General features: G+C 46.4%; 1 protein-coding gene across 20 annotated transcripts in view; it reads left to right on the plus strand.

Moving 5' to 3' along the window:
* The window catches only part of Inpp4a (inositol polyphosphate-4-phosphatase, type I), a 110,914-nt gene extending 101,711 nt beyond the window's left edge, over positions 1-9,203 (plus strand). For 8 of the 20 annotated variants that reach the window (XM_006496016.4, XM_006496006.2, XM_006496010.2 and 5 more), the window contains one exon: positions 1,912-6,848. In XM_006496016.4, coding sequence (XP_006496079.1) covers positions 1,912-2,092 — 181 coding nt within the window. In that variant the 3' untranslated portion in view covers positions 2,093-6,848. Of the gene's footprint in view, positions 1-1,911 lie in introns of all 20 variants that reach the window. The other 12 variants (XM_030254645.1, NM_001374629.1, NM_001374630.1 and 9 more) reach the window with 5 other exon arrangements.
* The last annotated feature ends 4,803 nt before the right edge of the window (positions 9,204-14,006 follow it).

Below are 14,006 nucleotides of genomic sequence, written 5' to 3' on the forward strand. Positions count from 1 at the left end.
AGCTGCACCTGCTCAGTGTCCTGGAACATCATGCTTGTCGTCACTGTTGCTCAAAGGCTGGTAGGTTAGGGCTGTTTTGCTCTACTATTTATAAAATAAGGACCCCAAGGTTGTGAGGAAGGAATGACCGTCCTAGGAAATCAACATATTTCATGCTCTCTCTTCTTTCCTTATTCAACCCACTCCTTGTCTATAACCACAGAATTTTCTGGAATCTAAAATCTCTACAGTGGGCACACTTAAGTTTAATGCTTATTTTCAGCAGCTACAAGGCAAAGCCTCTGCCTGTCCTGCTGATCTCAGCACAGGAACAGTGCTTGACACTGCCCCCTGCTGACCAAGACGTGCCTTTGTTTTGGATTACCCACATGGTGAGAGGAGGTCTGTTAGTCACCTGCAAGCACTGTGGCCACAGTGGTGACCGGCCCTGCAGCACATAGAGCCCTAAAGATAGCAGTGCATCCCTGCAGTGGCCTGAGTAGAGGGGAAATTTTGCTTCTCTTGCTGTCTCACTTGTGCCTTATCAGATACGGTAGTAAACGTGAGGCAGGAGCATAGCTGACACTGCAGAAACTCATGCTCCAGCACGCACGCACGCACGCACGCACGCACGCCCCACAGCATAGTAGTAGTAACAGTAATAATTGATCTGTAGTGGCTGCCACATGTGCAACAAGAATTCTGTACCAGGGCCCATTTCAAGCCCCCAGTGAATAGGAACGTGACGTTGGGTCTAACTTCAGCTACTTAGTTCCTGTAAGTCATGTGGGCTAAGCCCAGCACCCACCTGGCTGAGTCCGAGGATAATGGCACAGACAGACGTGGCCCTCTGTCCCATGTGAGGAACTGAAATTCACAAACAGTAGGCCCTCCTGGGCAGCCGCAGTGGCCTGGCAAGCAGCCCCGGCAGACACCGTGATCATCAGTAAGTGCTTGCGGCTTGCAGTGTTCCCTAGCTGTCATAGCTGCAGAAGGTGTCTTGAGCCCCTGCCTACTCGTGTGCACACTGTTCTCTCAGCGTGTCGGCCATGCCCTGGGGTCTGAGTCAGTGTGGATGTTTGTGCGGGAGGGATGTTGCTCCTCAGTCATGTGGTTCCAGATACCATCCAACCTCAAAACCGCTTTCCCTTTTTTGGTACTGGGACTTGAGCCCAAGACCTAGTGCCACTTAGCATAGTTCACCATTGAGCTACAGTCAGCCCCCAGGACATTGTTTCTTTAGCACTAAAAGAAGGAAAGATTGCAAATTTCCACTGTAAATCTGGTCAACTCCATTTGAAGGATCATCTTCTAGAACAGTCCATTTCAAAGTGGGGGACAGGGTTGTGTCACCCCTCTGACACTCTGAGAATTGAGGCAGGTGTGGGAGGACCTGGCCCTGGATTCACACCCAGGTAAATTACTTTTCTTTGTGTGGCTCAAAAGGCAGCTTTGTCCCCACGCCACCCAGGCGTCTGTGAGAAGGTCAAACCCCATGGTTCTTCATGTTCAGCTTGCTACTCAGAAATGCTCATCTGCAGCATGTGGGGCATGGCGGGTGGGCAGCAGGCGGGCGGCATGGAGCTGCGCTTGGCCAGCTGAGAGAGGGTGAACATGGACAACCATCCTTCAGCCTGCGTGTGTTTACTTTGGTGGATGCAGGATTCTTTTCTTATCTTCACTTCTCTTCTCCCCTTCTCTTCCTGTGACTGTGCTGGTTCTGTTTGGTCTTCTGTCCACACTTCTCTGCATCTCCTTTTTCTTTCTGTTGTGGCTCATTCCATTTTTTTTTTTTAATCTTATCTTTTGGTTCTCCTTTCTCCCCATACTTTTGGGGTAAACCCCATCGCATGTGTCTTTTTCTTTCTTTCTTGTTCTTTCTTTCCTTTTCCCCTTTTCTTTTCCTTTCTCCCAACTTTTTCCTTTTCACAGCATTGGAACACGGGAGGTAGTCACCCAGAAGAACTTGAGCGGCCTGGTGCCCATCCGAGACTTAAGGCTAGACCCCAGCCTTCTCTGTTCCATTCCTTTATTAGCTCTAAGCCCCAATCTACTGATTGTGTGGCTCTTTCTGAGCATAGCGTACCTGGTGACCAAATTGCGTTGCAAATAGATATCATTATGAAAAATTAGTCATGAGGCAGACAAAAGTGCCCGAATATATCCAGCCACCGTGTACCAAACTGGACAGAAGGAAGGTGTCAAAGCAAGGTCTGCCGAGAAATATCTCATGCCTTACAGTTTGATGTTCTGTTCTTCTGAATTGTATATACCTGCCAAATTCTTCCATCAAGAGGACTCGTTCATTTCAATTGTGTAGCGTCTTCAGTGCTTGTAACATGTTCTTCTGGTGCCTGTGACTGCAATATTTAGCTGGCCTGGGATTCCTTGTACCAAATATCTTCTGATGTATAACTATTTATTACCTGTACATCTTGTGTGCCCTGTTTCAAGAGAAAGGGATGCTGTCTGAAAAGAATTTGTATATTTGATACTATTCCTTAAGTGTATCGATAACCTTCCTTGCCTTTTAACGAAAAAGAGATGCTTATCAACCAGTTGATCTAGATGCCCCCATGTAATAGGACTGTACTTCCTACTTACCTTTCACAGCGTAGTCCTGGGAGTGCAATAGCAAACAGTCTGCAGAGTAACACTTGTTCACCTTCATTTCTTTCCCCTGGGTGACGATGCAGCTGTGGATGCAGGCATACATGCCACCGAGTCCAACACATTACCTGTTGCATGTGACTTCAGGGTTGTTCCTAATCCAAGCACTAGTGAGGGGTATAAACTTTTTCTTGAAATAACATTTTTTAATTTAAAAACTGTATGTTTAATTCCAGATAAAGTCTAGATATCTTTTTTTTCTTTTACTATTAAGTAAGGTTAATAGTGAACAAAAATAAAAATGTCCTAAAACAACACTGTGGGTTAAGTGTTGGCAGTTGGGAGACTTGGGGCTGTGAGGAAGAGGAGTCACTCTGGTTTTGCCGCTGCTGCCCTTCTTTTGAACATGGTACTGCTCCTAAAACAGGGTGACTAGTAACCCTGACATTTATGTGTGTCAGAGAGGACTTGTTCTCTATAAAAGTAGCCCACTAGCCTTGTGTGAGACAGTGAATGGCTTCTCCTTTGTCTAGTTCATATTAGGCCATGTTTCCGATTTTGACCTCCAGTTGGATGAAGGGAGTTTCTTTTCTTGAGTCTTGTGAAAAACCTGGAGTGCCTTAGAGAAGCCAGAGTTTCTAGTACTTGATATTCTCATGTTCCCAAACCCACCCACCATAAATCTAGCCCTTGCATTCTCTCCCCAAGATCCCCTGATCATACTTGGAGGATTTCCCCTGGGCTGGATTCCTCTAAAAGAGTAAGTAAAGTCTAAGAGCCGCAGAAGCAGTTAGTAGTGAAAACCAGATGCCAGACTGAACCTATAAATTGGGCTGGGTAAGCCTGTCCTTTGCAGATCCGAGCACTGCAGGATCCCAGGGCAGGTCTCACCTCTGTGTCTCCACATAAGCAGGTCTCCATGTCACTCCTAGTATAAGCATAGTGACAGCTCTGTTGCATCTTTCAGTTTAGTGTCTCACCCATTGCCAGCTGACATTAGTCACCAGACAGACAGTCAATGATTCTTTGATAGATGCCCTTCCACCTCAAAGCATGTGCTTCAAGCCTCTAAGACCATTTTGTTTGCTTCATTTGCATAGGGGAGAAAGAGTCCATAGCTTCCTTCCATCTGCATTCCACGGCCTCCTGGTTGCTACCCTCCTGATACTATGGAGATGACTCAGGAAGGCATCATTTCCAGGGTTGTGCTGTGGCCAAGCAGAGAGAGACCATAGACAGTGAGGGCGGCCTGCAGAGGAACTACAGAGACAGCACCCTCTGTCCCCTAGAGACCAGGATGTCCATAGCTCTTTGCAGGGACTCTTTCTCTGGACCATTGTATAGTAAAGAGAAGCAATGGCTGGTTAAAGAAATCCCCCCTGGGCAGGGGGGCTCCTGTCAGGACTCCATGGTCTACTCTGTTGTGCCAGCCACCCTTCTGTCCTACTTGGCCTTGGCTGAGGGGATAAATGGGTCAGAAAGGCAAGAAGTGGGGTTCCTTGTTCCTCCTCCAGGGCTGAGCAGAATGCAGCACAGCACCCCAAAAGGCAGGCTTTGAGAATAAACCCCAGCACTGGGAAATTTGCATTTCCTTTTTTCCCTAACATACTAGGAAGACCGGGGGACCAATCTGCAGTGTGTTCTTCTTTCATGCTGTATTTTAATGTTATTAAGGCTTTTTGCTCATGAAATCAAGCCAAATATCTATTCAGAATCATGTCTACTTCAGCAAGAAATGAGGAGAAAGAGGATGAAGAGAAGCTCCGAGCTAGGTCACTGTTGGTGCTGAGTGATGGATAGCCTCTGGGCTGCTTCTGAGTAGCCCTGGGCGGTGGTTGGAGGCAGCCAGTGAGTGTTGCCCTCGCTGCAGCCAGCAGCCTTGGGCATAGAGAACCAGATGCAGGAGTTCTTGTCAGTGTGCCCGAAGGAAGTAGCTGTGTGAGTTCTCTGAGCTGGGCTGACTGACCCTGCTCTCGTTGTGTCATTCTGGCAGAGACACTGAATAAGAGACATCCTTCCACACAGGCAACCCACCCCCCATGTCTGCTGTGGAAGCTCCCAGAAAAGTAAAAACAGAGGTGTTTAGGGTTGTCCTTTATAGTTTTCATTCCAAAGTTGATGTTCATAAAATGAGGTAATGGTTGAGATAACAAAAAATAATCAATAGTTATACAGTAACTAAATCTTTATTGCTAAAATCTTCCAGAAACCTTGTCATGTATCATTGCCCCTAAAGACACTGTAGCAGTGTTGTCAGTGAGGTGTTCTGCCTCAGGCCACCATGCTGGACCCTGAAGACCTTGCCCCAAGCCTTCTAGTCAGGTCATGGGTACCCACAGATCATGCTGGCAGTGGTAGCATGCAGAACAGGCATGCCAGCCTGGACATAAAACATAGGTTAAAGGTATAGTCTAAATTGTAAGTCTGTGTATTCATGTACAATGTATGCAGCCAGCTAAATGCAGTATTAGCTCCTTCATATGTGAATACAGAGACTGTCAAAGTTTGTTACTGTTGGGCATTTATTCAGTAGGCGGGTGGGTTTGAGGACCCTTCTGTATAAATGTAGAAGCCATATGTGAGAAGGGAACCTCCAAAGACCACAGCAAATCCACTGTGCACAGGAGCCTACAGCTCTGCTATAAACACGTTTCTAGTCTATCTGATTCCTGAATGTTCAGCAGATGCTGTCTTTGACTCTGGGTGGCCCAGGCTTTGCTCGGCTGACACATGTGTGGCTGGAGCAGTCAGTAGTAGAGGCGGATGCTTCTCTAAACTGCCTGTGCTCATTCTCTTTTGAATAAACATTACTGCCTCATCAAAAAGTACCTGACATGTTCTTAATAAGGGGACTGTCATTTTCACTTTGAAAGGCTTGAGCTGCTATTTTTTTTTAAATGTATGCTGTGTGGTCTTCATAGAATTTGAAATACTTTTTTCAAACCACTGCTCTTGGTAACTGCAAATTTTACATCTCAGAAGGAAATTTTTACTGAACTTGCTAACTGTGTGACTTCTTTGCTACTCTGTGGACATTATAAAAATAGTAAGTCTTACTGCGTGTAGAGAGGCATTCATATTCAGCTTCACTTTTGGCTGTTAGTGTTGTGTCCGCCCCAGAGCTTTGCCCAGAGACCTCCCTTGAGGTTTCTCTGTGGCCTCCCTGGCTCCTCATCCTCTCGGGCACGGTTTGTTTTGCCCCTGGGTTGCTAGGACATCCCTCTATCATGCGCAGCTGGGATGGATGTTGGTGGTGAGTTCTCTTCCGGGCAGAGCAGCTGTGGGCTCACATGGTGCTCAGAGGTTCTAGTATAAGCAGCAGCCACAGTGGAAGCAGCCCACGTGGAGAGTGGTGGCGAGTGACCCCCAAGAGAATAGTCAAGCCTTCACAGAACATCAGCCTGATGGCCACGAGGGCCTGTTCTGCAGACAGCACATGGGCCCATGTGGGTGCTCTGCACCTGAACTGATGCCCCTAGTTGGAGACAGATTGATCAGAGCAGCCTCCTCAGCCAGAAGGTTTTTGGTATCTGTTGAATTCTGCAAGGAAATCAGCATGTGGAGTTTGTAATGGTCACAGCTTTGCTAGCATACACAAGGTACAGTGTTTCAGAAGCCATGCTAGGAGTAAAATATGCCCATTCATTCAATTTACTGTCTAACAATCTTTGAGCCACAGGTTATTCTAGAACCCAGATAACCAAACCCAAGATGCACGCAAAATCATGTATTTTTAAAGAATTGTGTCTGCTTAGATACAACATGGCTCTGGAACTCCCAGCCCACAGCCGCATCCAGCATGTGTCCGTCTCTGTGCTTCTTAGCTGCTTTGTTCGGAACCACCATCTTTCGTGTGTGCTTATTGTAAATCAGTCCAGCAGCCATTGTAATTTATCCTTTTTTAATGCTATGGAAATAATCAGTTCATTTCATCTTAGTTTTAAGTCTTTTCTTTTTTCCTTTTTTACTGCTGTCATTTCTTGTGCTTGTTTTTCCCCAGTGAGGGTTGTCGGCGAGAAAACACAATGAAGAATGTTGGAAGTCGCAAATATGCATTTAACTCCCTGCAGCTGAAGGCCTTCCCCAAGCATTACAGGCCTCCAGAAGGGACTTACGGAAAAGTTGAGACATGAACACACGGTTTCCTCTAATTAGCTGTTACGTAATCAATGTGGGTCCCTGTAGTGTCACATAAGATTCTTCAAGAAGACCTGAAGGATTGGCTTTTATTTTTGTGTTTTTAAAGACACGTCACTGAAGAGTGTATGGAGCATGATTTTGTGCTGGAATCTGTAGGGTCACATGTGGGTCAATAGCGTGGATAGTAATGGCTGCTCTCAACACCAGCTTTCAGCTGTCACTGTACCGTTAATGTCATAGTTCCTAGATGCCAGCTAGGTCTGCTAAAACTCCAGCAGACTTTTCAAATATCCACTTAGCCCTGCTCACCCCGTTTATTTTTCTATTCAGTAACTCACAGGTGAGCATTGACTTAAACTCTGCTTTAAAAAGGACTGAATATAAAACAGGAAGTACCTACCCCCTTACACTTCAGGTCCTTGGTAGAACAGTAGATGTTAACTCAGCTTGGGGGAAAAGAACCTCCAAGCTATGAGAGAGGCTGGTTCTAGTGGCCCTCAAAGGCCGCCAGGTTCTGTGAAACCCAAAGTAGAAAGAAAGCTTGGTTGGTCATATCAGGAGCTCACACACCTGGGGCCACACTGTTCCTGCCCCTTACAAGTCATAGATGAGTGTTTGCTTGAGATGTAAAGCCAGCTGTGAGGTCCCTGGACGCTGCTTCCCACCCCACCTCCACCCCTGTATGCTCCATGTATATTTAGCTCTACCCCACAGGGTGTATCTCCCTTTGTTCTCTGGCAATCAGGACCTTCAATGTGGCTTGTCATGGGTCTGGGAGACAACTCTCCAGATGGAGATTTAGAGCCGGAGAGACAGTCGAAACTTAGATATTTTCAGAATAAATGTGCTTCTGGGAACTTTCTAATAATCTTCCAGAGGCTGTATATTATGTTTGAATGTCTAGAGAAAGGGTCTTAGTTTCTGGTTTGCAATGATGGTTAAGTCTCCCTTCTGTTTCACAGCTATTGAGAAACAGTTAAACCTGTCCCCTACCTTGAGAGTCTAAGAGGAGATTATGGGACAGGAAATGAGGGATTTCATACACTTTAGTCTGTTCATCTTTTACAAGGTGATGATGAGTCTTATCTGCACGTGGCAGATTCTTTTCCTTAGAGATTTATGTTTTATAGGTTCTGTTCATCGTAATTCTGTTTATATGTTATTTAAAAGGCTGTAAAAAAGAAGTGTATCTGGACTGTATTCATGACACTGATACTAATGGTCTGTGACCACCATGGGATTCTTAGAGAAGTCTAGCTAGTTTTTTCTTGTTTTGTTTTTTTGTTTTTTTTGTTTTTGTTTTGTTTTGGTTTTTTGTTTTTTGTTTTTTTTTTTTTTTTTTTTTTTTTTTTTGGCTCCTTTTAGAAACAGGTAACAGCTTGGATCTGGGACATTTGAGGCTTAAGCAGGACCAGTCTTGGCAAGAGTCAGGGAGGGTGCAGGCATCCCTCTCCATAAGTGCAGACAGCCTCCTGTCTCCCCTGCCTGCTGGGAGGAAGATGTGCTCTGCTAAGGGGTGGTGTGGCTCACTGCCCCACCCTCTAGGCAGGGCTGTGGAAGGTGAGAGCCAGGAAGCTCTCTTCCCCTAACCCTCCTCCCAGGCCTGCTCTGCTGGTATCAGATTGGCCTGAAGCCCCAGGCCTGATCAAAGATGGCTGAGTCTCAGTGTGGCTGGTTGAGCCTTTTAACTCTTGGTTGGTTCATTTACTCTTAGTCTTTTGTTTTTTGTTTGTTTGGTTTTGCTCATTTTGACATCACTGCCTTTTAGAAATATTTCTTCAGGTTTTAGAATTAAATGTTTCCCACGTTCTCCAGCTTTCCTTTCTGTCCAAAGGGCATTTGACCTGTCCACACTTACAAAGGGAACGGGCGGGGCTGACGCATCCGTAGGCTTCTGGATGGGAACTCTTTTCGCCGTTTCTGTTTTATAATATGAATCACTGTAAAACTCTAAGACTTGGCTAATCACAGAAAAGATTGTGGCTTCAGTGTTTTCTCTGAAGGCTTTGTGACTGGTTTCCAGAGCCTCACACATGCCTGGAAGGGTCATCTCGCACAGCGTGGGCTCAGCAAGCTCCTGGGCTGCGCACAGGGGCCAAGCTGTTCCCTGCAGGAGGAAAAGAGTTTTCCAGACGGCCCGTCCTGCTTCTATCCCCATTTAAAGGAACGTGCAGTCTCCGGTCAGCTGGGAATGCCGTGCGGATCCTGTCAGAGCTCCTGCAGCTCAGCTGCCTTTACTGTCCTTTAAAGATGTAAAGATGTTGTACAGAACTGTTTCCTCTCCCGACACTTGGATTTGCCCAGCTTAGTGCATTTAAATACTTTTATTTATTTATTTGTTTGGGACAGTATTAATATATATGAACATATAGTCACTGTTTTATATATTCTTAGCTTATTCAAAGCCATGTATGCTGTAAATGTGCTTGTCTTTAGAATGATAAATAATAAAACTGACAAGAACATTAAACTGAGTCTCACTTGATTCAGTCTCCTACACTGCAAGGATGTCCTCCAGCCAGCGCCAGACTGGTAGTCATGCCTGGGCTTGGGGGCCAGGGCTCAGAAGCCTGCAAGTGGGGGTCAGGAGAGATTACAGTCTTTTTAAACATGTTTTTAGCAAGTTTGAATTAAGGTGTATGGTTAAGAATGGGGACATCATCAACTGGGGGACAGAGGTGGGAGTACAGGAGTCAGCTCCCAGTGGCTGGCTCATTCTAAACTTGCTCTTAAGGATCCCAAGAGGGAGAAATAGCTTCTTATAGGTGCCTGAAGCTATCTTTATACATTTTTAATGCTATTTATTTATTGTGGTATATGATAATATTTATGCATTTTAATACTATTTATCTATTTGTATGCGGGTGTGGGATATGTAGTGTGTGAGTGTGCATGTATGTGTATGTATGGAGTATGTGAGGTGGTTTATGTATATGAGTGTATGCATATGTGTGTGTGTGTGTGTGTGTGTGTGTGTGTGTGTGTGTGTATGAGTGTGTGTGTTTCTGGTGTCCCCATACACTCATGTCAGAGTTAGAGGTCAGCTCCTAAGAGTCAGTTCTCTTCTCCTCCCACGGGGAGTCTTGGTGAGCTCAGATGGTCAGGTGTGTCAGCAACTGGCGTTCCCATCGAGCCACCTGTCAGTTGTCACTTAAATACACCCTCTCCTTAAAGGCCCGTGTGACCCGGTATGTTAAGATCAGGAAGGAAGATAGTCAAGTATGCTACGTTTTCTAAGGGGAAATGGAAAGCTTGGGAGTTCATTCCCACGGGCGCTGAGCAGATGAGAGATAGATACGGAAGCTTCTGTTTATGGACACTACACTGCCCGGGGCATCCTTGGATGCAAATGGACCTGACCAGGACGGCCACCCATGGGGGTCAGCAGCAGCACAGTCAGCCCTGGTCAGTCATGCTGTCCTTTCAGGGCCTAATGGCTGACTCTGGGTAGGAGAGCACACTTATGCACGCTCTGGATTGCAAGGGCCCCTCTTCTTCCATGGCCTAGGAAGGCTTTTCTAACAGTAACCATATTGCTGTCACCACTCAAGTGAGGATACTGGTCCCTGAGGAGTAGCATAAGAATACTGATGTCCTCATTCCCCAAACCTCACCTGTGCACGCATACTCTGAATCTCATATGGGCCTAACAGCAGTCTTTGTGATAATTACCTGGAGCCTAGAAGACCGGTGTCTGTCGCCAGTCTGTGACTCCTCTGTATTACTTTAGACAATAAATAAATAAATAAATAAATAAATAAATAAATAAAAGTGCTGAAGAGCTGAGCTGGAGAGCACTTAGCTCCTTTTTTTTTTTTTTTTTTTTTTTTTTTGGTTTTTCGAGACAGGGTTTCTCTGTGTAGCCCTGGCTGTCCTGGAACTCACTCTGTAGACCAGGCTGGCCTCGAACTCAGAAATCTGCCTGCCTCTGCCTCACGAGTGCTGGGATTAAAGGCGTGCGCCATCACCGCCTGGCCTGCTGCTGATTTTTATGATGTTTCTTAGGCCCCCCTCTAACTTTCTTCTTCCTTAGGATGACCATCCTATAGAATAAGACTACATGCTAATGTCTCCTACATTTCTAGGTTGTCCCAGACTTGAGTCTAGATTCCTCTGGACATCCAGCTAGACCCTGGTGTTCTACGTACATACCTCATACACAGCATGCTGACAGGCTTCTGGGCATACTTCCTTTCGCTAGTCTGAAGAATGACCCTGATTTCTATCCTGGCTTATCCACCCTACCCCTGCTCCCCCCCCCCACCGCCCCCTCCCCCGTGATCGGGTTCACTCTCTGAGCCTTTGACTCCCTCCACCAACAGTAAACCAAGGGAAACCATGTGTGGGACTGTGATAGGCAGCCTATTTTGGTGGAATGGGGCCTGTTCTGGTGATCTGGTAGAAAACTCTACAAGGGGCAGAAAGGCGAGCCGAGTTCCCAGAATGAGGTGCCTGAAACCACAGAGCCCCCAACTCCATAATTCTGTGACTATCAGCCTTGCAGACAATGTCCCAAGCCTCTGGTATTCTGGCTAGACTCCACCCCCACAGTTACCTGGCAACAGCAAGATAGCTCAGCCTACTATAAGAGGAGCTGCTTGGCCCCTCCTCACTCTCTTTAAGCCCTCACCTTTCTTCCTCTCTAGCCCTCCTTCTCTCCCTCCCTTCCTCCCTCTCTCCATGTGGCCATGGGCAGCCTCTCTCTCTCTACCTTCTCTCCTTTCTCCCTGCCTTTCTACAATAAAGCTCTAAAACCATAGACTGTCTCTGATTATCAAGGCCCACTGTGCTTGAACGATGGGATAGGCTTTCCTCTAACGAGCTGCCTCTAACCTCCCGCAAGAAGGCCATCCTGTGCTCCAGCCATGGACCTGACCAAGGACTCTCGCCTGCGTGGGAACCATCCAGTGCCCCCTCTCCCACTACCCTCTCCTCCCTTCAGCCCTGGGGCTAATGAGCCGTGTGTGTGTGTGTGTGTGTGTGTGTGTGTGTGTTGAGGGGGCCATTTTGTTCTCAGCTCCTCTGCCATATCCAGCTTGGGATGGCCTGGAACTTGATACCTGGGGCTGCCCCTTGTCCACCACCTGCTGAGTGGGGTCAGTGGCTTCACACAGCCAGACACCCACCCAGGGCCATTTAGAAAACGTCCACCCGCCCAGAGCACTGGAGCTATGGCGGGACTCGGGTTTTCTCCCACTCCTTCTTTCCCCAACACCCTCGGCCCTGCAACCATGCACTGCCAGCACCCCCACACGCACACAGTAAAGTAGGCTACTCTTTGGTCCATATTTTGGCTAACTAAATAAATAGTATCTTTCTTTTCACTACCTGTATAAACCCAACATTAAACCAAGAATGTCTATTGAAAGGATCCCTATTAGTCAATTCAATCTGATTTAGCTTTCTTCTTAAAAAAAAACAAAAACAAACAAAAAACCCTGTAATTTTGTTTTGTTGTTTTGTTTTTTCTTTCTTTCTTTCTTTCTTTTTTTTTTTTTTTTTTTTTTTTTTGGCTTTTCGAGACAGGGTTTCTCTGTGTAGCCCTGGCTGTCCTGGAACTCACTTTGTAGACCAGGCTGGCCTCGAACTCAGAAATCTGCCTGCCTCTGCCTCTCGAGTGATGGGATCAAAGGCGTGCGCCACCACACCCAAAAACTGTAATTTTTTAAAAAATGATTTATGTGAATACACACTAGCTGCCCTCAGACACACCAGAAGAGGGCATCAGATTCCATTTCAGATGGTTGTGAGCCACCATGTGGTTGCTGGGATTTGAACTCAGGACCTCTGGAAGAGCAGTCAGTACTCTTAATGGCTGAGCCATCTCTCCAGGCCCTTAGTTTTTGTTCTGCTTCTATCCCATGCCTTTAAATTACATCCCTGTACATATTTGCCCAGACTCTGCTTTTTGAATTAGGAAAGTTAAGTTCTTCCGTATAGTCACCTCGGGGTCACACTGTGTACCTCACCAGACTGTAGGTCTCCAGGTACAAATAAATGTGTGGTGGGATGGCCACAATGTCTCTCAGCGGCTTCTTCAGGGAAAGTCATTACTGTTTCTACAGGTGATGTAGATTATATCCTCGGGCAGAGGTCTGGGTGCTGCTGTAGCATCGGAAAGACAGTCCTGTCAAACCATCACACTTGGAGAGTTCAGGACCCCCTTTTAGCTCATCTCCACCACGTCACAGGATCCCATCCTTTCTCATCCAGAATATTCGCTTTAAATGATATCCTCTGAGGAGGAAAACTTGTAAGTCAGGCAGCCCATGATAAAGACTTGTCTTTGTTTTGGGAAGCTTCAGCCATGGACCACAGAAAGGAATGTGTGTGTGTGTGTGTGTGTGTGTGTGTGTGTGTGTGTGTGTGTGTGTCTTATGCAATTGGAAGCTTGTGGCTTCCTACATTCTGAAGAGGCTGAGAACCTATCCCATGGTGGTGGTGGCAAAGCTGGAAGCCTCAGAACGAGAGACCAATGATACAGTCTGAGTATGGCACTGAAGGACGGTAAGCTCCCTGGGCAGTTGCTGGTCTGAGTCTAATCTTTGCAGGCAGTGCAGCAGCAATAGACACTTGCTAGAGTCTGGGCCACTGTCTGACTTTCTGTCTCTGGTTCTTTTCCATCTGGGGCCTCAACCCACATTCCTGGCCCGCCTTTGCAGTTCCTCTGTGTATCCGTCATATCCAAAGTGTCCTCCTAACACACTCAGAAGTGGCGTTTTACTAACCCTGGGGGCCACTCAGACAAGTCAACTAGGATCAACTATCAGCAGATGCCATCAGACCACTTAGATCTTTATCTTCCCTCCCTGCCTTACCTTATCCCCTACAGCCTGGTCCCTCCGATCTGGAACGATCCTCTCCCAATTCCTGCTCCCTTCAAAGCTTAAGTCCTTTAAATAGTTTCATCATTTCATTTTTGGTTTTTTGGTTTTTTGCTTTTTTTGTTTTTTTGACAGGGTTTCTCTGTGTAGCCCTGGCTGTCCTGGAACTCACTCTATAGACCAGGCTGGCCTCAAACTCAGAAATCCACCTGCCTCTGCCTCTCAAGTGCTGGGATTAAAGGTATGCGCCACCACTGCCAGGCTTCATCATTTAATTTTTAATAGTTGATGATGTTTGTGAATGTATTTTGTAAAAGGCTTATTTACATTCTTCTAAAGGATCTGTCATGCATATTTGGTCTGCCTTGCTGTTTACCTTTGTATTATTCATAAGGACAGGTGAAGTTCTTGCCATAAAGGAACTACTCAGAGTTTACTGGATAAGGGGCTGGC

This window comes from Mus musculus, chromosome 1 (genome assembly GCF_000001635.26).
Source record: "Mus musculus strain C57BL/6J chromosome 1, GRCm38.p6 C57BL/6J".
Classification (NCBI taxonomy): domain Eukaryota; kingdom Metazoa; phylum Chordata; class Mammalia; order Rodentia; family Muridae; genus Mus; species Mus musculus.